At 38.3% G+C, this 25,621-nt stretch overlaps 1 protein-coding gene and 1 long non-coding RNA gene across 8 annotated transcripts; one reads left to right on the plus strand and one right to left on the minus strand.

The window, feature by feature from the left end:
- Positions 1–78: 78 nt before the first annotated feature.
- On the plus strand, positions 79–22,700 carry C1H18orf63 (chromosome 1 C18orf63 homolog). 7 transcript variants are annotated; one of them, XM_064658003.1, is made up of 15 exons: positions 806–1,241; positions 3,300–3,469; positions 4,131–4,209; positions 5,631–5,687; positions 7,052–7,163; positions 8,206–8,247; positions 9,101–9,177; positions 10,507–10,616; positions 11,242–11,338; positions 11,433–11,518; positions 12,074–12,251; positions 13,727–14,797; positions 15,778–15,894; positions 17,513–17,600; positions 21,232–21,345. In XM_064658003.1, the coding sequence occupies exons 2-14, from the start codon at positions 3,336–3,338 to the stop codon at positions 17,567–17,569; spliced, it is 2,217 nt and encodes a 738-aa protein (XP_064514073.1). In that variant the 5' UTR covers positions 806–1,241; positions 3,300–3,335; the 3' UTR covers positions 17,570–17,600; positions 21,232–21,345. The 7 variants fall into 7 exon arrangements, with proteins under 7 accessions (XP_064514044.1, XP_064514073.1, XP_064514062.1 ...); XM_064657974.1 differs by lacking the exons at positions 806–1,241; positions 17,513–17,600; positions 21,232–21,345 and adding exons at positions 79–799; positions 15,986–16,138; XM_064657992.1 differs by lacking the exon at positions 17,513–17,600 and having other exon boundaries at positions 21,232–22,700.
- On the minus strand, positions 10,805–14,611 carry LOC135415817 (uncharacterized). Its single transcript, XR_010431277.1, has 2 exons — positions 14,539–14,611; positions 10,805–13,928 (listed from the first exon to the last, which is right to left on the minus strand). It is a non-coding gene; the product is annotated as an uncharacterized LOC135415817 (long non-coding RNA).
- Positions 22,701–25,621: the final 2,921 nt, after the last annotated feature.

Consider the following 25,621-nt stretch of genomic DNA (forward strand, 5'->3'; position numbering starts at 1 on the left):
GGGGGCGGGACTTGCCCTCGTGCCCCGCCCCCTCCCGCCGCCGCTCCGCCCCCTCCCACGTGACGACCGTCAGTCACGCTACTGGTGCGGGGGGCGCGGGCGGAGAGCGGTCATGGGGCGGCGCTCGCAGGCCATAAAGTGAGACACGTGAGGTTTACCCTCAACATGAGGAAGAGCTTTACGCTGAGGGTGACAGAGCACTGAAACAGGCAGCCCGGGGGAGGTCGTGGAGTCTCTCTCTCTGGGGACGTTCCAAACCCACCTGGACACGTTCCAGTGTGACCTGCTCCAGGTGACCCTGCCTTGGCAGGGGGGTAGGATCATCTGCAGAGGTCCCTTAGAACACTAGCAGCTCTGAGATCCTGTGATGGCGCACCCACAGCTTCTCTGGGCAGCCTGTTCCAGTAGTGCTTCACCACCCTGGCAGTAAAGAATTTTTTCCTAACATCTAATCCAAGTTATCCTTTATGCCACTGCGATAAAGCCGGCTGGCGTCCCGGCTGCGCGAAGTGCTGCCCGTGCCCGGCTAAGGCATCCCTGGCACGGGCAGTGCCCACAGCGCCGTGCCGGGCTGCCTTACAGCGCACACACGGCGCGGCTGTGCCCAGGCTCCCACCGCGCCGGGCACGCCGTGCCCCGCGTTCTGCCTCGGCCCGGCTGCCGAGCTTCCCTACCGAGAGGTCGCTTCCCACCTTCCCGGCGGGTCACGGCCGCCGAGCCCCGCCAAGCTGCGACTGCAGGACGGCGCCCGAGGAGCTGCCTTTCACCACCGCGGCTGCCGCCGGTCTTCCCTCTGCAGGTGCGAGCGGGAGCCTGCCGTGCCGATAAGGAGCACCCTTCCCTCTCCTGCCCGGTGTCCCACCAGGCCAGCCGCTGGTCGGGAGGTTACCCTCGCAGCCCACCCCGCCCTCGATTATCCAGGCAGGCGGGAGCGCCTGGAGGCGCCCGCGCGCGTTTGCCGCTGTTCCCGCGCAGCGCCGTGAGGTGATCCCGGCAGAGGCGGCTCCAGGAGCCTCCCTACCTCGGCTGCTTCCTCACAGCTCCTCAAAACCCCCGGCCGTCGCAGGAGCCCCTCGCCGTGCCTTGGGAGAGCTCTCCCGCGGGCCTTGGAGAGAGGCTTCCCTGTGACAGCGCCCTGCCTCGCTGCCGGGTGGGCTGAGGGCTCAGGGAGCAGCGCCTTCTTCTCTCGGTCAGGCTCTGTCCCCCGCCCAGCACCCTGTTTCCCCTCAGTTTTCTCTGAGGTAAAACATGTTTCTTTAGCTCTGGTCTCGGATGTGTTTGATGGCTTTGTATGTCGGTCCAATACGGGTCCCCCCATCTCCATGTCACGTCCACACACAACTTGGGTGCCTCAACAGCAGTAGTCTCGTGGATACGCTCCGACGTGATTACAGGCTGGGTTGGGTTTGATTTGGGCTTTTTTGTGGCATAGAATTTACCCAGCATGACCTGTCGCCTTTCCTCATAGCTGGTGCTTACAGATGTTCTGTACTCTGTGTGTGTGTGTGCAGGACAGCTTCACTGTACCCCACCACCACCTTCAGGTCCTGCCTCTACTTCTTTACCGTCAGCCTGACAGTAAGGGTAGCCACTGTCTCTCAGATTGGTAGTATTCTCAGCTTTAATAAGGAGGCTCTTCATCTTCCAGGTTGTTACTGAAAATTGCAAATATTGCTGCCCAGCTCTGTGATTTACCTGCCTTTTCTGACAGAAAAACAGCAATAGTCATTCTCTGACTTATGTTCTGTTCAGCTTAGTAGGAACTCGGTGATGGTTTCAAGTTCACGTGTTGTGATTATTGGCATCTAAAGGTGTAATTTCTCCCACACACATAAAGTTCTCTTACTTGTACAGAAGGCAATTGGGTTTATTTCCTGTGATTTATAACTGGTAGTTCTTTCTTAACTGGTAGTTCTGTGTTAACTGGTACTCCTCTCTTTATCCTCTCCCCTGATGGGAGAAGCCTTTTGCAAGCACTCTGTCCCATTAGCTTTTAAGACGTCTGGGAAGATTTAACTTACGCATTACACAGCGAGTGATTCCCACAGGGGAGTTGGCCTCAAACAACAAACAGGGCACTGTAGCATTGCAGCATGTGTTTTATAACATTGCTGCCACAAAAATCCCCAATAAACATTATGAAAGCAGAGGACTTGGGCTTTCTTCTCTGGGTTTGCAAAAAGACAAGATTTTTTTCTCATTTGTTTAAAATGGTCCTTTCCCTTGAGCTGTAGCTTTCAGAATTCCCTGATGAAGTGATAGTCTTGGCTGGCATCTTAAAAAAATCTTCTTTTCATGCTTGTTGAAAAAACTTGAAATGTGTTTTCCTATAAGGGTAAGAAACAAGGAAACATGCTATTTTCTTTTAAATTACAGTTATAAAACATTAATCTTGTGATTTTTCTAGGATATGACTGAGATTAATTTGTTGAATGTGTTACAGTGTAAGCAAAGCAAAATCAGAACAGTGGAATTATCTTTGGCATTGGTCCTCAAAATATATTTCCAGTTCATAATTTTTTATCATGCTTTTCAAAATAGCTTTTCAAGGAAATATCTGGTGATTTCATAAAATTTAGAATCAAAATATTTATTGCTGTCTTCACTGCAATGGTGAGACCATTTTCCAAAAGCGTTTAAGGGTTTGGAGAGGGAAGAACTATTAAAACATCTTTTTCTGGTGTGCAGTGTTTGTTCCTGGCTTTTCATGACAAGCAGACTTTCTACCTGTTTGTCTTTCATTGAAACACTTTGATTGAGAAAGGTGCTATTGTTAAAAGGTGTCTTTTTATTCAAATACTGAAATATTAGATTATTTTTTATCATAAATATTACATTACACTGAGCTCAGCCTGTGCTGCAATACATAGAAGCACACAACAGGTGTCCAGCAAGACAGGTAAGAGCTATAACTTCATATTATTCCTGCTGACATGAAATTTGTTTGTACTGTATCAAAGGATCACATTCTCAGTCTGAACTTCTGGTTCCTTTTGGTGCTTTTTAAGAGGTTCCAAAAATGACAGAGGTGCATACATGTACATGCATGTACTCTGTATACTTTTGTCCTTGCCTCTAGTCTGAATATTTTGGCTTTTGTAAATAATGATTTTTTTTCAAGTACGATGCACTACATATAACAAAAGGATATTGAGCTGTTTTAGTTGACTAAATTTTTGTATTTCCTACCTACTCTTAATCGAAGATAATTGATTATTCATTTACTTAATGCCATATACTTATAAAGTTCTGTAAACAAATATTCGCCTTATAAAAATGAATTAATTTTTTATTTTAAGACCCAGGCGCTGCCTTGGGGCAATCAACTATACACCATGAATAAAACCAGGCACCAGTCTCTCTTCTTTGTCAGTCTGCCAGAGCTGCAAAAACTCTGTGCTGCTACAGTAACACTGAGTTCTCAGATACCAGAAGCTGAGACAAGGAGTACACAGATAAAAACTTGCAGGTAAAGAATTTTGTGGGCTATTATTTTCAGAAGCTGTTGGTGGTTGCTATTCAAATATTTTATTAGAAGTACTAGAATTAACTGTAATAAAATCAGCAAAGTTCTTATCAGCGGCAAGCCGTACAAAATTATTTAACGTAGAGTTTTTATCTTGGGCAGGGGCCTTGCTGAGTGTTGGGGAGAAAAAACAAATTTCCATTAGGTTTTAAATTTCATCAGCTAAAACTAACAGGGGCCACATACATCAGATTAATAAATGGTTAAAGTTAATCTGCATTCACCTGCAAAAATGGAATGCTTTATGTGGGTTGAGACTCAGTGAAAAGAATATTTGGAAAGCAGAAGTATTCTCCCTAACATTCACCATGCATTATGTCATTCCCTTTAATAGAAAAGAGGAGAAATGAGAAATTCTGCCCAAAGTAATGCTTTTGGAGAGTTCTGTTTATGTGCCCGATGCCTGTAGTCTTTGTCTTAGACCACTGTGGGTCTTCTAGAGCAAGTAACTTGGACTAATCCAATTTATTGTACTGAACCACTGGAAACTGATTAAGAGTGGAAAGTATTATATTTGCAGAAGGTGAGGAAAATAAATTTAAGCTGAGAAAATCAAGTGAGTAAAACTATTTTTTAATTTTTTTCTCTCTTTTTTTTTTTATAGACAGTTATTATTCCTGTATCAAGAGATCCTTTCTGCACCTGTTATTGGAACACTGAATCAAATTTCAGTTGTAATGGCGGTCAGTATCACTGTGTAAATAAGTATCTGTAGTTACATGCTGCTGCAGATGTGCAGAATGCACCTCACTCAAAAGAGAGAAGCCACAGTATGCTTTATTGAGGTAAAATAATAATTTGACGGAGTTCGATGAGTTTGATGGAATTTAGCAAAGTTTTAACAGTGGCTTGACAAGGTTCGGTAAGTTTGATGGCAAGGTTTGCCTCAATAATTACTACATGGAAGAAACATACAAAGGAAAATTGTGTTAGAATGACTCAGAGAGAGACTAGAGGGGCGAGGAATAACATGTCCTCCAGTTGAGTCAGAGTGGACCCCCTTGCTTTCTGAACTCCTTTTTGGAGCCTAGGTGTGCCTGGATCCAATCTTAGTCTTGGACTTGATCAACTGTTCAGTGGAATTATCCATATAATGTTTATAGTATCTGAGTAGCTGCATGGATTGGTAATGCTTCATAGTATTAATTCAGCATGCTATCAGTCACTTACTGCAGATCACAGGTAAGGGATCTCCTGGCCTTGAGTAAGGAAGGATCTCTTAGTTTCAGGTATGGAATCTCAAAACCTGAGTGGGGTCCCTGTTCAAGGGGAGGGTCACCTGCCATGCAAGCTAGCTGTCATATAGGCTGGCATTCAGGGAGAGCTCAAATTGAGTCCATCTTGATCTTAATATTAAAAGGATGAAGGAGTTGGCTCTTAGTCAATAGTATAGATAAGACAAATGTCTTTGATTTAGTGCTGATATCTTGTTCCGTACTTTGGTTACCATGTACTTTTGGGTTTCGAAAACACCTTTTGAAGTATTTTTCAAGACACCTTCACTCTCTTGTACATGAGCCAGGGACTTTCCAGCTTGCAAGTTCATCCCAAAGATGTGAGACCTGTTGCTTCTTGATCAGCCTGAACGAAACTACAGCTAGGGGTCAATTGTATTCTTATACATAGATGTATGTTCCTCTAAGAAGTGTTTTGTTTGAGGATCAGGGATAGGTAAAAATATTTCATTTAAAGCAAACTTTTATTTTTGTGCATTAGTGATGTAGAGAACACCTTAAGTCCTCTACTCTTTTGACTGAAATGGCCTTTTTGGATTGTGAACCTTTTTGTGGAATGGAATGGACTCAACTGGTAAGATGCCACCGAATTTGCAAGAAGAGAAGCAGAGTTCTGCAATTGTGTTTTGGGCAGACTTGTCCTTGTTTGTTAATGTATCTTCAGCTAGAAATGAGACTACACTATGACAGATGCCTGAACTAATTTTAGTTATCTCCTTTAAAATACAGGATAAAACGTTTGCTTAACTATTCCGGAGCATGTTTCTCAAAGGCAAAGTCACTGTTGTGCCAGAATTTAATTTATGATTTGGTAAAACACCTCTTAATTCCAGACACTTGGTTTATTTTTTTTTAATTGTTATTTTTAGATACCATTTTACAACTCGGGAATATGTCAAGCCTATGTAGAGAGACAAGGAGCTACTGTAAGTGCTGAAATATAACAGTTCTTGAGTCTGTTACACTTGCCTGCAATTGCTGTTGCCAGAAATGAGTATTTTTCATAGGACCTGCAATTTGAACTGAAGTTTCAGGGTGAAAAAATCTGCCCCATAGACAAAATGCGTTTTATGAGTCTGGGTATAGTAAGTATACTTTGCCAGAGTCAAAAGTTTTTAGAAGTTCTTGAACAACTTCCCTAGATTTCTCAATTGCAGTGGGATCCTGATCCTGCATAGGGGCATTGGCAACATGCTCTTTGGGCCAAAGCCTTTGGCTCTCCTACTGATCATTCCCTCCACCAGTATATTCCCCATATATTCCCCAGCAGGGGATGTCCAGGCAGCTGAACTGTCTCCCCATTCACCTTTGGGTTTACTCAGCCTGTACAGGAAAACAAAGCAAAAGCACAGAGAAGAAATGGAAACCCTGAGCTTAACAGCTGATATATTTTTAGAGCATTATGTGTATAATTTACTACAACATCTGTGGGGTTTATGAATGTATGTGTGGATGCACTAGAATTGCTGAGTCAAAAGACTGATTGTAATCAAAGCCAGTAGCTCTCATAATTCATTGGAACAGCCAGCTGGGTGTATTTTTCTTTGTTCCAGGAAGTGCAAATGCTTATCTGGATTAATAAGACATATACTGTTTGAATATGCTTATCTCACAAAACTGCTTTATGTTGATATATGCAGCTAACCTGTCATTTTTAGATTTTCCAACACCAGCAGATAAGAAGCATGAAGTATAGTTAATAACCATGATCTGCAAGTAGTTCCTTGCAGGGTCTCACTAGAAACATCCCTCTGGAGATGTATTAGTTAAGTCTTTTTAAGCCATTATAATTCATTTCTTGACCAAGTCTTGACCAATGCTAATGATCAAGAGAAAGCTCTGCAGGACAGACAGTCAGGCAAGTGGTGCTGCTGGGTGAGCAAAGCTACAATTATCTGTTGTGATTGCAAGAAAATGTCTCTGGTCTTGAGTTTGACAGCAGAGGTAATGTCAGTTTTGGATGTTGTGCCTATTGTCTGGAAAGAGTTGCATATCTAGTAAAGTACTCCAGATAGTTCAACTGATCTTTTCCCCAAGTCTGTTTTCAGCCCTGTGAAAACATTACAGGAGCTGTAGCGCACCTTACTTTGACGCATGAAATCTAAATGCCCACATCAAATATTATTATTATACTTTCCTCCTGCAGCTAAGTAGATTATGTGTGACATACACTAGGATTTGACTCCAAGATGCAGTAACAGTATATTTGCTTAAATTTTGACTGAGGCTTTTGAAAAAATCTGTTAAATTATTAATAATGTATGTTTCTTTTTTACACTTTTGTTATTAGCTGGAAGGACCTCAAACAGTTACTCCAGCCATCCTTCAAACCTGTCTCTCCTATACGCTTACAGCCAGACTTGCACCCAAATGGAACAAGGCTGGCCATCTCTTGGTGCAAGGTATTTGGCTGACCTGGGTCAGGGATCAAGTTTCCAGTTTTTTATTGCTGCATTTATTTTCCATAATTTAATTTCTGTAATTATTTCATTCATTATAATAAATTGTTTTGTTCCTTTGACTTATTTTTTTTTCTTTAATTGCATCTTTATTGTTCCTTTATCTAAGTTCAATGATTCATGTTAATAAATGGAATGGACATGAATGGACATACCATTCACTTTTTCATCTTCTAGATCAAATAATTATTTGATGAATGCAATGTACCAGATTAATAATTTCCAAAACAAATATTGTTGGACAGTGAATGTCTTCCAAAAATTGGACCTGTTTTTCAGATTCATGCTTTCAGCAGTGGCATGTGTTCTTCAGATGCTGTGGTGTGCTGGTAATAAGTAGAGCAATTGTATACATAATTTCAAATGTACACTGAGAAAAGTGTATACGGTGTTATCTTATTTCCAGCCACAATAATAACAGTATCCTATTCTCAGTATCTTCAAAATATATGGCTCTCAAAATGAAATCAACTGATTCAGGAGTAGCAGCTGGAAGTAGAGGGCTAGATGGTAGCTGATACAAAGCTGATTGCAGTAAAGGCATTGACCAACAGCAACGTGACCTTGATACATGCAGCTTGTCTCATCCTTTATATTGCTAAAGCTGGGCAAAACATATTTGGTAAAATACATAGTAATACTATACAGATTTGCTTTTGATCCTGAGAAGTGAATTAACTGTTAGTCAATTAAAAAAAGTTCTATGTTCCTATGTCACTTAAAAATAGTTTCTTCTTACCAGGAGGAAAAAGCAGTGTATAAATTGCTGTCCACTAATATGCTTTTACACATCTTTCTTTTTTATATAAGATGTTCATGAATCAGTGAAAAGTTAATTGATAGAGCAGGTTTTCTCTCCTTAAAAGGAACACACCTTTCAGCATTCCTGGCACACACAAACAAAACTGTGTGATTCCTATTTTTTTTCCCACAAAGACTTTAGACATAGTTTAGAAAATAATGCCTATCTATTTTATTTATTAAGGAAAAGACTTTCTGTCTCATTCAGGAAGGCAAAATGCTGTTGGTAAGTACAAATTCTGTTAATGGTAAACTTGAGAGAGCAAGGTATAATTAAATATTTTCCTACTGCCACAGTCTTGTCATTTGTGTCTTTGATTTTCATTTTGAAATCACTTCTGTCAAAATACGCTTGATGGCAGATGATGCTCTGGCTGTAATAGTTGTCAGCTCAACTGAACCTTTGAAAAATTGCCCACAAAAAAGGTAATTTTAATGCTATTTATCTACAGCCATAGATTGAAATTTGCCCATTTAAAGTTATGATTATTGCAAATAAATACACTTGCCCCAGATGATGAGTCTTGCAAGTGATGTGAAAGTTTTGTAATAATAGATAGGAAAATGAGCTATAGTGACTGTCAGTATGTACTATGTTTGCTGTTCACAAAAGTGAAGTCACAAAGCATGCTGTTTAGCTACTGCAAAAATTACTAAGTAATATTTTTATTCCTGTATAAAAGTTTACGGCTACATTTGGGGATATTGGAGCCTAAATTTGTAAGAGGGACGTATATTGATGAACTCAAAGCTGGGTGAAAGTTATGGAGGTGTGCCAATAAATCCATGCCTTCTTCATATAGTCTTTCCTATTGAAAGATAAGAGTATGAGGCATCCAGTTGCACATCCAGCCTTGAGTTTCTAGGGAGATGTATTGTGCAACGGTAATTCGTTATTATTTTTACTTTCATAGTTAAATGCTCTTGGTTTTAATTTCCATGCTGAGAAAGTCTAGCCTTTTGATTTTCAAATGCAACATTTTGACTAACAATTACCTTAAATAAATACCTGGGTTATCTTTCTGCCTAACAGATGAACTGTAATTCAAAACAAGGCTTTGTGCTTTTTTTAATTTTAGTTGTAGACCTCAATGTGTCAGAGAGACAGCTTTGCATCAGTGTGGAGGCTTGCTCTATTCGTTTGCCACCCCCTGAGGTATAAGCCAGTTATATTTTCTGTGACTGTGTTTGTCTTATTCATCTCTGTCTTCTGTTAGGTGACTTCCAATTAGCACGACAGGGATAGAAGGGCTTATTTCTGCTTGCACTGAGACATTAATCATAGTTATTGACTATCTGCACCTGTTATAAGAGCATAACATCCATATCGTATCTATATTGATACATCCTAGCAAACATTATAAAATTGAGGTTCTATAAGAGACCTTTCAACAATGCAAACAGAATATAGCAGTGGAGTGTTTTGTAATTCTAGATTTCCTTCTGGCAGTGTTTTCTAGAAAGCATTCAGTCTCACTCTAATACATAGACAGTTTTTGAGTAACAACATTGAAACTACAGGTGAGTTGTCAGCACCATGTTTAAAGTCCCTGTATTATATGATTATTATGGAATCTGCTTCATATTCTTTGCAGCCTCCAAAGTATGGAGCAACTAGGACTATGCTGCTTGTAAGCATAATGAATAAATTGTTTAAGAAATCATGGCTGAGGTTGAAAACTTACCATCCATTGTGACAGCCATGTCACTGTTGGTGCATATGTTCATATAGGGTCATATTTGCCAGTTTCTTCTAAAATTCTTTCTTAGAATAGAAGAATAGGATTTCTTCTAAGATGTGCTTGGGACAGCACAAACATGAAAACCATCTATAGGAATCCAGTTCCCAAATGACACAGACCAATGATGGACGTGATCATGATGTGGCCTCATTATCAGTTTGATCCTTTCAATATCTTTCTAAAACAGAAATGTCCAGATTTTCCTGTCAGTGAATAAACGCAAACCCTGGTAGACCATAGAAAGATAAAATATTTCTCAAATCTCAGTCTTTGATTGTCCCGTAGAGTCAAATATTGACATTGTGAAAATGTGGGGTGTTTTTTGATTTCTCAGAGGATGAAACTGCATGTCCCATTAATTCTGTCGCTTGGATATTTGCACTTGAATAGGCAAAGTGACATACACAGTTACTAGAATGTCAAACATGGGTTTCTGATTTGCATTTTAAAAAATGTGCATGGAAGTAAGACAGCTGTCAGTTTGAGAAATTCCTGTACTCTTACTTATTAAAGCATCTCAAATAAAGTTTAAATATCACTGATTTAAATAAACTTTAAACCTTGTACTTGTATAGCTTATGGAAGTGTGAGCTCTAAAATAAGATAATGTGCAATTTGATAACATGAATATCTTCTAAAATAATCAGTCTGTGAGAACTGATAAAAGAAAAATTCTGAAAATTTTAGTTTTGGATGACTGTAGAAATATTTCTAAAGAACTTTTTCTTTTTTCTTTTTTTAAGCTGGGAGATTTCGATATTTCAGAAAACACTGTAAAGCTGTTTGACAGCAATGAAAATACAGTTATTCACCAACATTCCATATTAAGTAACTGGTGCTATGTTTTGCCAAGGTAGGAATCTGTTTACATTTCAGCAGAAATAAACACTTCCTGGAATGCTTGCCCTAAAAACCGTGAACTTGATACTACTGATAAGAACACTTCTGTTTTGCGGACTGTTTTACGTTCAGGAATCTTTTTTTTTCTTTTATTATCTCAATGTTATGGAAAATGAGAAAAATTAACCAATGAATCATAAATTACACATTTAAGTATTATTTCAATTTTGTGCTACTTCTGTGGCATGCAAAAGCATCATTTTTTCTCAAATATAATTTTAGCAGAAAGTGTCAATTTAAAGAAAAAATATTTCCATCTTTGCCACAAACTATCTTTATTTTTACCTATGCTTTTTCATCATAAAAATATGAGAAGCAATGATATATTTGCTTTTTTTCTCTACTCACTGGTAGTATTACGGACAAGATAAATTAGACTTGTAGATGCCAAGTTCTTTTCCACACTTCAGGAAGTATTGCTATTGTTATGTCATAAACTTTTGAGCTAAATGTCCTCAAAACAAAAATAATCTGTAAATACTTTCAATGCCAAATTATTTTTTTTTCCAAAGACCAGTATATCTTTGGCTGGATTTTTTGACACTCATTCTAAGCATCCCTTCTTTACCTGTGCACAGCATGAAAATGGGTCAGATCATAAACATCAGCCATATAATTCCTCCAGAATCTCCTTTCCATTCATATAAAGAATTTCAGGTGCACTGGAAGAGTTTGGTAAGAAACATATACAGTTTTCATTTTTCACTTCCTTCTTTGTGCCTATTGAGTTTGTATTTGTAATATACATTTTTGTTTGGTTTTTTTGAAGTATGGTTATATTCTTCCTGAGGATCTTGAAGACACAAAAATATACTTGAGTGTTTACTTCAAACCAATAGGGGAAAGGTTCTTCACGTATCCTTTCAGAATATATTTGTTACATTTCCTCTACTACATTTCTAGCAAAGCTCTGCTTTTCATTTTTGAGTGCACCACATTTTCTTCTTCGTAGTTTTATAGAAGCCAGTAGAGAATAGTTTCACTAGACAAATTGAAACAAAATATTTAGTCAAGTCTCTGTTCTAGTGTTGAATAATAGTAAAATAGAGGCATTTATTTCACGGCTTCTGTAAAAATGATAATGCCACTCTAAATGGTGATGTAAAAGAAAGAGTTAAATTCTTGTAAAAACATGGCCAACAAATATTTGTTTTAAAGAGAATTTTCCTGCCAGGAAAGACTGGACTAAGGATTACTTCTACTGAGTAATCTTTACTGCTGTAGGTTAGTATGGTATAGTCATGCTGAAGTCCTGTAACTTTATAAGCTTCAGTCCTGCAAGAAACTAAATGCTTTTTTTCACCTTTTTAAAAAAGCTTTAGACCTGTTCATGCTTTCTTCTCTACAAAGATGATTAGTAATTATAGAAACATAAAGAAACTTGTTGTGTATCGCTTAACACTTATTCAGGTATCCTTTAAGTTGCGTTCGTAGTCAGCCAGTGCAGTATTTCCCTAGAACAGATGCAGAAAGTGTAGTGAACTCTTTTGTTTCTGACGTGAAGAGCAATCTTTCACAACTATGTGGATTCCCAGTGAAGATGACAAGTAAAGCACTTTATGGTACACAAGAACTCTCCAGGGCTCTGGTGGGTGTAAGGCTTTTTTATAAACATATTGATGGTGATGCTTTTTCATGGTATGAAGTGGTCTTTATCATATTCAGAGCACAGTAAGAGCATATAACTGTGCTTTTCACAACAAATAACTATCAATCCTGTAACATTTAATTAAATGTGGAAGGAAAAATTGCATTGTTATTTGCCATTGTTATGTTATTATTCATATCACAAATACATTAAAAAATTGGACTTGGTGTTATCAGTATTTGCAATTCTATAGATGCTTTTTAACAGTTGGATATCCAGAACTTTCTCAGCTCTCTTCCATAACAATAGTAACAATATTGTTATTATTACTACTACTATTACTGTTATTACTATTACGAGGGCATGTAGTGACAGAACAATGAGGAATGGCTTTAAACTCACAGAGGGTAAATCTAGATTAGATATTAGAAAGAAATTCTTTACTGTGAGGGTGGTGAGACACTGGCACAGGTTGCCCAGAGAAGTCGTGGATGCCCCATCCCTGCAAGTGTTCAAGACAAGGTTGAATAGGGATTTGATCAACCCAGTCTAGTGAAAGGGGTCCCTGCCCATGGAAGGGGAGCTGGAACTAGATGACCTATTAGGTCCCTTCCAACTCAAAACATTAATAACAATAACAATAATAATAAGAAGTGCATAACATATCTAATATGTAATTATATATAATATGTGATATATAATATATAATATACAATTAATTATTGTTATTAATATAGAAATATTAATTTTTTAAAAGAAAGTTCTGTGAACTTAAGCATTTAAAACCAAGCTGTAAGATTTGCTCCATGTCTGGTGATGGAAAGGAGGTAAGTAATCAAAACTCCTTTAATTTGAGATTGTGACAAAGGCTGAGACTCAAATTTCTTTGGTAGTAGTGAAAGAAATGAAGTAATTAATTCTGAACAAAGAATAGTGACAGAAGTTGCAGAGTTTCTAAAATGCTATAATCCTCTTTCAAAAAGCAGTTCCTGTTTATGTGTCTTCAGTGATCAAAGCCAGAGTGGCTCTTCTGTGTCATCTGCAGTTTTTATAGACATCCAAACTGTCTTTTGCTCAGAATACAGATGCTTTTAGAAGTCTTAAGAGACAAGGAGCCCTGCCAATCAAACCCTGTGCAGACCACCTCAAAAGGAGTAGACATTATCCAGTTGGAAAGCACTAAACCAAGATAATGACTGTAATTTAAATTTAAGTGTTTCCTTCTGATAAATACAATATTCCAGCATAGTTTATAAACAAAGAACTGGAGAAGATGAAAAAAAAAAAAAAACCTTAATTTATAGTGACAACTAAATGTTGTTTAAAAATATAGTCATTCTGATTCAAAACAGGAAAATGTATGCTTATATCTTGTGATATGTCTTAGGTTGATATCATATCGTGATGCATTGTGTGGCACTATCAGCCTTTTTAAATCCAGTTCGTTCAATTTAACAACTCTTGTTTTATTGCAGGAAATAAAATCTAAGCATATGAAATTGGATGGTGAGATGGTTTGTGTAGTATCTCTAACGCAGGCTCCTCCAAGGAATCCGACTTTGCCTAGACTTCCTTCACCGTGCAGTACGGAAAACAGCCACTGGATGGAGCGTTTGCTCAAAGAGCCAGGAACACGCAGTTTTTCGAGTAGCAGCGAGGGCGCCGGAGAGGTTAGCACTGAAGCAACAGAGAAATCAACGAATAATAAGCAAATACCAGGAGTACCGGAGTTACCAGTTGCGAAATCTTTAGGAATACCGGTAAACTCAGCCTTTGAACTCCCTCCCCCAAAAGTCAGCAAAATTATACCAATTTTCAAAGGAAAGTTGATGCAAATGAACGGGAAGGCCACAAATCAAGTGGATAGGAAGAAAAGGGAAAATGCTGAAAGACCAATAAAAGTTATGGGTGTTTCATCTTCTGTGCTGACTGTGCACAAGTCCAGCATAACTCAGGTTTTCAAACAAGGTCAAAATTTGCCAGTCAAAAATCCTACTGACAGCAGCATATTTCAGGTAATGAAAACAAAAACACACACAAAACATGGTACACCCATATTTCGATGGAAAACAGAGTCTGGTGGACAAATTACTAACTCTGATTTTTCTGAAAACTCAACTTCAGGTGGGAATTCAAGTGAAGTCAACCACAAAAAGACAAATTCTTCTTTCTTTCTTAAGAATGTTGGGCCAGTGCTTCAGAAATCCAACACCAATCTGAGTCTGAATGCATATGAATCTCCTATTTCCAGTGCAAGAAGAGGAAAAAAGTTTGCAAGTCAAAATACCCTGCAAGTTCTTCAGGAACAACTCCAGTCAGAGGAAGTGCGCTCGCAGATTTGTAAATTAGACAATGAAATTACAAATTCCGGTTTATCACTGCAACAAACAAAGAGATCAAATAAAGCCGTGGGGTTAAATATTCATGAATCTGTCTTCAAAGGTATAGTTTGCATTGCCAGAAGTGAAGAAAATAAAGCATCATGCCATTCTAAGGACTATATCGCTAAGACAACCAGTCGTCATTCCAAATCTAATTTTGAACAGGTACAGTAAATAACAGGGCTCATTCTTACTGCTTCTCACAAATTCAGTATATTCAAAAACAACGTTAAGCAATAAAGAGCATGACTTTCATCATGTTCTGCCATCATTCTCAGTATGGTTTTCTAAAATTCTACTAGCTTAATGTTTTCAGCCACTGCTGTTTTCTTTCTGAAAGGGAAAATGATGTTATGTGAGACACGCACTTCTATTATGTGGGACTTTTAAGGTGGCATAAATTTTTTTTCTTTGTTTAAGACAGTTTATCAGTTTATCAAGATCTGTGTGAGGTTAACATGGTAAAATTGTTTGGTGTTCAGTCTGTCTTCAAATGAAATCATATTAATGGAGTAATTCCTTCCTCTCAAACTTCAGTTGTGTAATGCTGACAGCAGTTGTGTGTAAGGCATTGTGCCGTTAGACAAACATGGAAGATTTGCAAACAGAAGTTTAATTAGTTTCACAAAAAGCACAAGTTGCAACAGGAAAAAATCCTGCTGGACATAAGGAAAAAAATTTTCAGAGTGAGAGTGGTCAGGTACTAGAACAAGTTGCACAGAGGCGTTTTTGAGGTTGTTAGCTTTTCAGGTTCTCAGACCTTGACTGGATAGGCCCAAAGCAAGGTGATCTATTTTTGAAGTTAGCTCTGTTTTGAGTAAAAGTTATGATTACATGACAGTCAGAGGTACTTTACAGCCTAATTTTTTCTATGATTCTCTCTGCATTTCAATAAAATAAATAACTGAGCTGATTGCAGTACAGTTTTAATGAGGATGATATCCCATGTATTGGGTACATGGATGAAGTATCCTGTGCTTATCACTTTTTTTGTCCATAACGTAATTTGGTAGGTTATCTCAACTTTGTGTTACGAGGGCACCTTTTGAAAACATAGGTAATTTTAACAATTAGAAAACTTGTTCAAAATTTTGTGCTTTTTTTTTTTTTTTTTGCTAATGAAGATATAAACTTGTATACTTCAGATGATTACAGGGAACAAGTATCTGACATGTGAAACACTGACCTCAGAACTGACTTCATCAGTCAAGGAGAACAATATGGAAGAATCTGTAAAGAAAGGTTGTGCCAGAAGAAGACAGGTAAAAGCCCCACACACATACACCCCTTGATCCAGTCCAAAAGGACCTAAATTAAGAGATAAAAAGGAAATCTAAATTTTTTTCATTTTAGCATGTTCCAGGTAAAACAGGCAAACTAAGAAATCTTTTTGAGCTGGTTCTGAATAAAACAAACCATAACCAGGATAAAGCTAACATTAGCCATTGGTTATGTTACTTCAGGCCTTCATTTAAAATGTTTGTCTCCAGAAAAAGACATTACTAAAATGTTTAATGATGTTACTGTTTCTGAAGCAGATCTTCTGATTCTACAGAAAACATAATGCTATATAATGCCAATATAACTGGGCATTGTCAGTGGCTCTGTAAGTATCTCATCTGAAGGGCTTGATTTCAGAAACGTTCTGTAGAAACTACTTTTTGTTCTGTTAAGCTTTTAAAGCCCAATACTTCCAATTCTGGAAGTTTTAACTGTAATTAAAAGAACACACTCAGTGCTTTCAGTGCAGTTCAGAAAAGGGCGGTACAGCAACCCCAGGGGCCTGCTGCAGGAACACAGTCATACCCTGGAGCTCAAGCTACAGCAGGGAAGAGAGGAGTTGGTGTGGGAAGCGCCAGCCCAGCTGCTCTGAGCTGGCCCCATCCAGCTGCAGCTGGGAAAGGCCCTTCCACAGGGCCACAACTGAGTCACTAGTTACAGGCCCAGCACTACAGTGCTACAGCAGTAGAGTCAGTCTCACAAAGAGAAGAAAAGCAGCAACTGAAAATAACTGTGGTCATAAGAATAGCAACCCCAGGGGTCTGAGTACTGAAGGGAAACTTCCACCACAATACAATTGAAAGTGCTCCTTCCCCATTCCAGCAGTGCTGCCAGACCAGTTACAAGTTCTCTGCTTATCTGGTCTGCTGCGCAGGTTGCAGAGGTAGTTCCATGCGCACAAGCCCTACTCTGTCTGAGTCATTCCCAGTGGCAGGCAGAGGACTTCAGCACTGTCCTGTCCTAGTCAGAAGTGCCCCATGCATTCCTCACTCTCCAGGCAGGCTGTGAGTAGCACAGGTACCTGCCTGAGCCCTGCAAGCTAATTTTGGAAAGTGTCAGGAGACAGCAAGTTCTCACTGCCTCCCTGCTACAGTCAGTGCAGCACTGCCACTGCTGGACTCAAGTGAGGTGGATACACAGCTCTAGGGAAATTTCAGCTGGAGTCTCAGGAATAGGAGAGGGACTCGTCTGTTCGCTGGGGTAGGGATGGACTCTCTGGTGCTCGTCAGTCTGATTCCTCCTCTCTCCAGATTAAACTACAATGGCACTAACTGGAGACACTGCTAAGCACTTCTCTGAAGGGTAAGCTTTAGTCATTATATCTCAAGTTCGGAAAACCAAGTTGGTTTTGAAAGTCATGGTTGCCAGCATGTAAAAGGGTATTTTCCCATTAGCTCTGGTCTTAATTATTTAACCACTGTAGATTTAAACATACTTTAAATTATATTTATATTGAAGAATAAAACCTTTTATTAATTACTTTGCATCCAACTAAGCATTTCATGAGAAACAACTTTTTCAGTTGAACTGTTAGCTTAATATTACTGCTTTGTATGCTTTACTGATTTTTGCCTCTTTTTTTTGTTTGATTGTGAGCAGAAAGAAGAAGGTTATTCAAAGTTAAGAATAGTCAAAAGAAGTAAGCCTTCTACTTAAGACGTTCTGGAGTACTAAAAGAAAACTCTGGGTATGCTTACTACAAATTTTAAATATTTTTCTTTTATTAAAATAATATCATATATCTGTAATAGTTCCTACTCTTTTGGATTATGATGATGATATCAGCTATCTACAAAGGAATCACTTTACTAAAGAAATGGCTTCTAGAGCAAAATAATGAGGTAACAGAAGCTAAGTTTCATTGGACACTAACAAATAAAGCTTTGCCTTTTTTTTTTTGTGAAACAAGCAATGTTAAAAAAAGGCATTTTGTACTTACTAGTACTTAGCATTTGGATTAAATTTATTTTGATTGGCTTATTTTCTCTGACTAAAATACACCTGGTTTTTGTACTTTGACGTTTCATTTGAATCTGAGCTGCAGTTAAAACCATAAACCATGCAAGTGAAGCTACGTGTATCATTTGATATCGTTTCATGAAATGGAGTGTCTAAATGCTTTTGTGGTGCTGAGATCTAATCAAAGGACAAAACTGTCTGTCATACAAACTGAATAAATATAGTTTTGTGATGAGATATTTCAGCCTACATCATGAGTGGTTGTTGATCGTAGTCTTGCAAGATAGACCAAGCTTGACCTTTGGATGTTCCTTTGAATATTAAGGACATATATAGCATAAGAGTTGCACCAGTTTTAATGCCCTAATGCCTATCACAAGTTATCAGTAGTAGAACATGCAGGAAGGAGTAGCCTGTACAGTTAACTGTTTCAGAGATAAATAGAAGTATATTTATTCAGAAGAAAATATTGATGTAAGCAAGATGGTCACACAGACGCAACAGCACAAAAATGTACGTTATACAAAGCAAATAGAAAAACAGAGCAATAAAGAAGCAAAATATAACCTGTGCATCTTTTAATCTGGCTTTTGTCTTCAACATATGTCCTTCCTTTCTTTACGTGAATATATTTCTTCCAGTGAACATATATATCAGTTGTCTGCTTTTCCTAGAGAAAGTACATTGTATGGATGGAAGCTTTCCATCTATGGCCATCATACTTCAGTGTTCAGCATATTCTACTCCCGGGGCTTATATTTCACCTCTTCTGCTTCAAGCCAGGTGTTTCAGGCATGGTCCTTCTTCAGAGGTGATATGTTTTAGTGATCAGCATAAATATCTGTAGGTCCAAAGTCTGTGACTTTCACTGAGGACTGATGAACAGAAATTATGTCTCTGCAAATGGTCTGAACTTTACTTTTTTTTGCTCTGATTTTTTTTTTATTTATTTATTAGTTAAATGCTGCAGGGTCAAGTTGATAATGGTAGGTGATGCTTAAACCCTTGAGAGGAAACAGTGTCTTCTGTAAAGGGTTTAAAATATGATTTTTAAAAATTCCTCTGACAGGAGTTCTTCATTGGTGTTGATTTAAAAAGAAAACTAGAGCTAAAATAACTTCTGCTGTTGGTACCTACATATTTGATCCTGAAAAGCTTTGCTCTGAATTCCTCTACTATGTATTGCTGCACATTTTCAGAGTGCATGTTTTCATTTGAACACTCGAGAATTACTTGTAAGTTTTCAAATTTATTGTGTACTAAGATTTATGGGTGAGAAGGCCTTACAATGGAATTCCATGATGTAGTCAGCAGAAAGGACTTGGTTCTGTAATTCATGACAACAAAATTATTTTTACTATTATCTTGCAGCAAGGGTCAGTTTTTGTGACTGATGTACCAGGTTGCATAGCCTTATGACTTATCCAGGAAATCACAGCATAATCCTAATTTTCTTTTTTTATTTTGCTGGAATGTGTCAATAAAGCAATGTGAGAGAAGTACTTAACATTTTAAGAAGCTGAATGTTTAATTCTAATACTAAATCATTCTTTCATTCTGGTTTTACCCATATAAAGACAATCCCCTACTCTCTGGGGACCGACTCAGACATAAAAGGAGTAGCCAGATATTAAGCATATTTAGGGGCCTGGACTATGCTGGGTACATTGTTTTTTTCCAAGGCCATGAAGATTGGGCCATTGGAACCTCTAAGGCTGTTGAAGTGTTCAGGCTATGGAGTGGGGGCAGGGTGTCTGCTGCTGGGTGAGTTCTGTAGAGTCTGTTGGGTAAGTTGTCTAGATTTTCATTGAATTTAATAGGAGTTTTGACATTTAACACATATGTAGAGTGGTACAGGTAGGTGGTCGAAATCTGGAGCTCAAACGCACCACAGGAGTAAGACTTGAATAGTAATGCAGTGTGAATAAAGACCTGCATGAAAACAGAGCTTGCAGAAAAGGTTTATAGATTCTTTTTAAGCTGTTTTATATTTGCAGTCAGATTTTTTAAAAAGTCTCCATGCTTACTCCTTTATTCATGAAAGTCATCCTATCATTTTCAAGGTCAAAAACTACTGTGAAAGGGAAGTTTGGCTTCTAAGACCAATCATAAGAGCAGAGCTTCCAAATGACAGTATATATGAGTACAGAAAGATTTTTTTAGAAGAAGGATTTGCATCATCACAAATGTTGATGCAAGAACAGACACATATATCACTGAAGGTTTCAAGCCTTTTCCACCGATCTGCAGTTCTTCCTGTTGTTCTGCTCCTTCTATTGTAGTGAGATACTGACCTTTGGTTTTCATTGCCAAATTTAGCAAATGAGAAGATGCAAATTCATCACAGATAATAGTAATAATAGTAGCATTTCACCTGAAAATATCTGCTGCCATTACTGGAAGAATATTGTATGAACACAAGATGAAGGCAGGAGATCCACACAACTGGAATTACAGAAAAATTCTCAGTAGTTTTGGCCTGAGAACTATTGGACTGTTTCTTCTACAAGGTGTATTCCCCAAGGCAACATTTAGGAATTTATCTTATATTTTGAAGGGCACTATACAAACATTTCAACAAAGCCATCTTTCAAATGCATTCTTGATGGGAAAGAGTAGGCTAAAATAATACCTTTTGTACATAGCGAAAATATTTGGGGTTTCATTGAAACAAGATTCTGAAAATGCTCAGTCTTTTGATGAAAAAACAATTTCTTCTATGATGGGGGAAAATTTCCTAATCAAATCTAGTAGCAGAAATAACCTTTGGACTGTTTTCATTAGTGGGTTGTTGGTACCTAAGTACTTGACACATAGTCCAAAAAAATAGGTGCAATCATAACATTATTTCTGTTATCCTATCCATTTTTCATTGCTGCAGGATTTTTCCAGGTTAGGGGTAATCTCATTTACTGTGTGGTTGACCATTTATAAGTGCTAAATAATAGTTTCTTGAGATTCTGTCTCTTCCTTTCTTAGAGAGTTAAGAATGTAGTTTGGCTACCTGACCTCAGCTGGTGAGCTGTGGTTAAGAAGATGTGAATAGACTTCTTCAATTTAAGTTTCTTCTTCTGACTGTAATATTTTGAGGGATTTAAATTTAAAAACTCAGACCTAAGAGGAAGGATAAAGCTGTGCATGGTACCATGGATTTGTCAAGAAGAGAATTCTCTTTTGTTCTGTATTAAAAATGCATACATTTAATGTGGATGCCCTAAATCCAGACTTTGTAAGCAGAATGCAAATATGAATGTGGAACTACAGAAACTTTTTATTCCCTGCATATTAACCATACAATTCTGGGTTGTCTTTTGGTTTCTTCTATGCTCTAAACTTTTTCTATGTTTTTCTTCATTCAGGTTTCCAAGAGGGCATACTTGAGGATCTTCAAGCTTTGCATATTTAGCTCTGTTTGTCATTGGTACCTGTTTCTTCATGAAAAACTGAGTGTTAAATACAGTTAAGTGAATCCTTGTATCAGCAACGTCTCCAGACAGTTCAGGTTAATAAGATTCTAATGAACTTAAAAATTTAGCTAAATTGTTTAGTTTTTGAATCACATTATATCTGTCCTAGTACCTGCTTACACAGTTAATCATTCTTTCAAGTTTTTTTGATGTTTCAAGTCTGGTTTGTATAGATATAATATCTAATTCTTTCCTATAATGTCTGGACCACTTTGTTTCATCAGTAAAACATTCTTAAATAAGTTTTCCTTGTCAATTCAAATGCTTAGAAAATAAAAAATAATTTTATTCTTAGGGGAATGATCTGAAGGCCAGGTTTGATTAAAGCTTCATTAATTCTTATTGTAATTTTTGACAGATTTTCAGAAATGAAACTGCTCTGTAAAAGACTTGTTTTAAGTTTAATTGACAAGCTATTTTTCAGGAGTTTATGCAGAATATGTAGTTGCCCTTTGGTTAATTTTATCACCATAAGTGTATCTTCAATGACCTACTCAAAGGTGCAGTTACAAATATAAACATATATATATGGTTGTTGCCCCATAATCACTGTTTTAAAGTGAACCTTATTACTTTACCTGGAACATAAGAATTCAATGTCACCCTAGCTCCTAAACTCAAGCATTATAGAACTGAAGTTTAACACTTGTTTTAGATATACATTTGCAAATCTTTTTTTCCTAAAGGAATTGATACAATAGAACTTTATGTGCTTTATGAAAATTTTTAATGTTTATATTGCCACATTGGTATTTTTATTTGCCTCATTTTTCAAAGCACGATTTTGCCCTACTACTATGACAACTTTTGGTTTGTTTTGTTGTGGAGTTTTTTTGAATGGTGACTGCTAACATAGCTTAAATTTCATGGTGCAAGTGTTTAAAAGGAAGTGGGCACTTCAACAGTATGTCATTTTCTCATACATAATATAAAAATATACAAGCCAAGACAAACATCACAAAACTTTGAGCAATATGCAAGAAATCAAATTATATTTACATTCTATCCGGAAATTGGTATATAAAGCTAATTTTCAAATTCTGTGGATTAGTTACTCTTTTATAGATTTAACTTTATGTAATTGATCCTTTACTTGTCCTACAACGTGGTAAAGCCTGTAGAGCAGTTGCACTTCTACCATGCTATATAAATTAGTGCTTTACCTAATCTGTTTCCTGTTGTTGCTGTTAAGATGCTGCTGGTTGCCAACATTTGCCTTGTATTACCACAGAAGTAATTTTGCCCTATTCTTGCATTTTCAAATGTTTACACTGTTTTGTTATGTTATAATACTCAAAATACAGAAAATTTAGTTATTGCAGATCCAGTGTTTTCCATTTAAAATAAACTATTGAATTACCCATGCATGCTAAATTGCCAGCTACTTCCTACTCTAAACCTTAGGGGAGAACCCTGCTATTTCATTCACCCACCCAGTCCTTGTAAACACATGGGAAGGTGTTGATAGTGAGTAGAACTGTGCTGGGTGCAGGAGCGGTGCCTATGGAAATTACACCAATGAGGAAGAAGGATGAGTGCTATGAGTGCCTTGGGAGGATTTGGGGATGCTGAAGGGACCTTCACTGCTGCCCTACCCTTCACTGTTTATATGGAGGGGTTGTAAGAGCTCACCCCACTTTCTGCTTTTAATCAGTTCTTACTAACAGGGCAGAATATCCTCACTTCTGGCAGGTATATGAACCTGCCAAAGGAACCCTCAACATCTAGGACCACCTGGAGCCCCCACATGTGATATCTGCTGGCTTGATTTCTCAAGATTTAAGAAACAGACTCCTCCACCCACCCCAAAATATATAAACATACATTAGGAAGAAGTGAAAATGTAAAAGGTTAAAACAATCCCCAGGTGTGAGATGCTGGTAAAGAGATCAACTGGCAGAAGCTATCGCCTGCCCTTTGACATCTGCTGGGTTTTACAGTATTTTATAGCTTTTCCATCAGTTTTCAAATCATCTGATTCTATATCTAAGTCAATTCAGATCTATATTCTCAAGAGCTTTCTTTGGCCACTGTATTGGAGGATTTGTCGAGTTGAAGTATTCGTAATGATTTCACAATATTTAGTAAATATGCACTTCCAGAGATATTTTCATAAGTTGACTGTTCTTATCCTCTCTCATCTTCACAGATGTAAGCCAGAGGGACTTTTTATGTGCTTTAAATTGGCATATGCACAAGTGCTCTGTCAAATATGAACTTAGAAGCTTGCAAATTGTCTTATAGGTGCTTATAACTGCAGGGAAGCTTGTTGTTTAGCTCCTTTGGTGCCAGAGTCATACCAGCTTGTGGTTCAAACCAGATGGTTTAAAAATAGTCTGATCAAGACCCCTGAAAGTACTATGTTCACTATATCACAAAGGAATTAAGTAAATATGTCAATCTAAGGCCCTCGGGCTGCATGGTTTTTTTGCATCAATATGCTCATCATATCTTCCCTGAATTGAAGAAATGTGGCATCTCCTGTGCTAGTCAGGAAAACATCGCATCCCTTAAAATGACAGTGTGCTGTCTCTTTGCAAAACTGTGTGGTTCTGCTGGCCCGTGGACAGCACAGAGCAGCAGCTCAACCTCTCACCTAAAAATTTGCAGCCAGGCTGAGCAAGTATGTTTTCCCTGGGATCTGTGCAGAACTTGATGCAAACTCTGAACAGCTTAATCCCCCCAGGGTAGCATTAGAATCTGGGACAAGGCAGTCCAACTTTGCTGGAAAATATCTGAAAATTGTTCCCAAAGAGCTTACAGATCCACCAGGAACACACGTAGCTTCTTGCAACAATTTTTTTATTGTTCAAAACCGTGACAACAAATTTCTTATTTAACCCAATATGTAAAGGGATTCAAGCTTGCTCAAGCAAGAGCAGTTCAAAAGTACTGAAGATTAATATTTCTGATCTTCTTGCAGGAAACTTTTTGTCTGGGATTAAATAATTGCTTTCAGGAACAGAAAGTTTCATTCCAGTGAGAGAACAGCCAAATATGTGTGTATATATATATATATATACATATATATATATATATTTACACACGTATTTATGTGTATTAGAGCACATGTGTGTGAATACACACATCTGTACATATAGCTGTGCTTCATTACAGATTTTTAAAAAATATAGTGCGGGTGTGTAATGTGAAAATTTTATTTCTAGTACAGACAGTTCAGACTGGGCAGCAGCATTTGGTAGTTCCCTGTTGCCAAGTACCAGAGGATGGTGCAAGAGAGAGAATTTTCATTTAGTTGTCCTGATTCCCTTGTCCATGATGCAGAATTCAATTTACATTGACAGGAACAGGCTGCCAAAACAGGCTGCTGGTTTTAACTGTGCTGAGCTTAATTAAGTACTATTAAACCATCAACTACCACATAAATAAATCAAGAGTTAGCCAAGTGTGCTGCAGCTTGCAGGGTGGCTATGGTATGAAATCTTGGGTGATGCGAATTCAGTAATGAAGGTAAAACTTTCACTCTTTTCTACATGCCAAGGACATTCCAATCTATTCCAACATGTTGGTCTGTGCACTGCAGGTATGCCTGCGAGTTGGTCACCTGGGTCAATGATCCAAAGCTGAACTTTAACATAAATATACACAAAGTATATTGCGGTTATGTGCTTCTCAGCTTCCACAGTCCAGTGCATTTCCCTTATTTATGCATGGTATTGCAGCACAGATTTTAGAGAGAATGAACATTTGTTTTACAAAGCAGCTGGCAGACTGTCTCAGCTCAGCCAGGGAGTAGTGCCGGGGAATGGAGGCCGGCAGGTTGAGGGAGGGGATTCTCTCCTATTCTACTCTCATGAGACCCCTCCTGGAGTGCTGCATCCAGCTCTGGGCCTACCAACATAAGACATGAACCTGTTGGAGCAGGTCCAAGGGGCGGGCCACTAAGATGATTAGAGGGTGGAGCATCTCTGCTATGAAGACAGGCTGAGAGTTGAAGCTGTTCAGCCTGCAGAAGAGAAGGCTCTGGGGAGACCTCAGACAACCTTCCAGTACCTAAGGGGGGACAGTGAGAAAGCTGTAGAGGGACTGTTCACAAGGGCATGCAGTGATAGAACATGGCATAATGCCTTTAAACTGACGGGGGGAGGGGGTTAGGTTGGATATTGGGAGGAAATCCTTCACTGTGAGGGTGGTGAGGCGCTGAAACAGGTTGTCCAGAGAAGCTGTGGGTGCCCCATCCCTGGAAGAGTCCAAGGCTGGATTGGATGGGCTTCTGAGCAACCTGGTCCAGCAAAAGGTCTCCCTGCCCATAGCAGTGGGG

Source organism: Pseudopipra pipra, chromosome 1, assembly GCF_036250125.1.
Source record: "Pseudopipra pipra isolate bDixPip1 chromosome 1, bDixPip1.hap1, whole genome shotgun sequence".
NCBI lineage: Eukaryota > Metazoa > Chordata > Aves > Passeriformes > Pipridae > Pseudopipra > Pseudopipra pipra.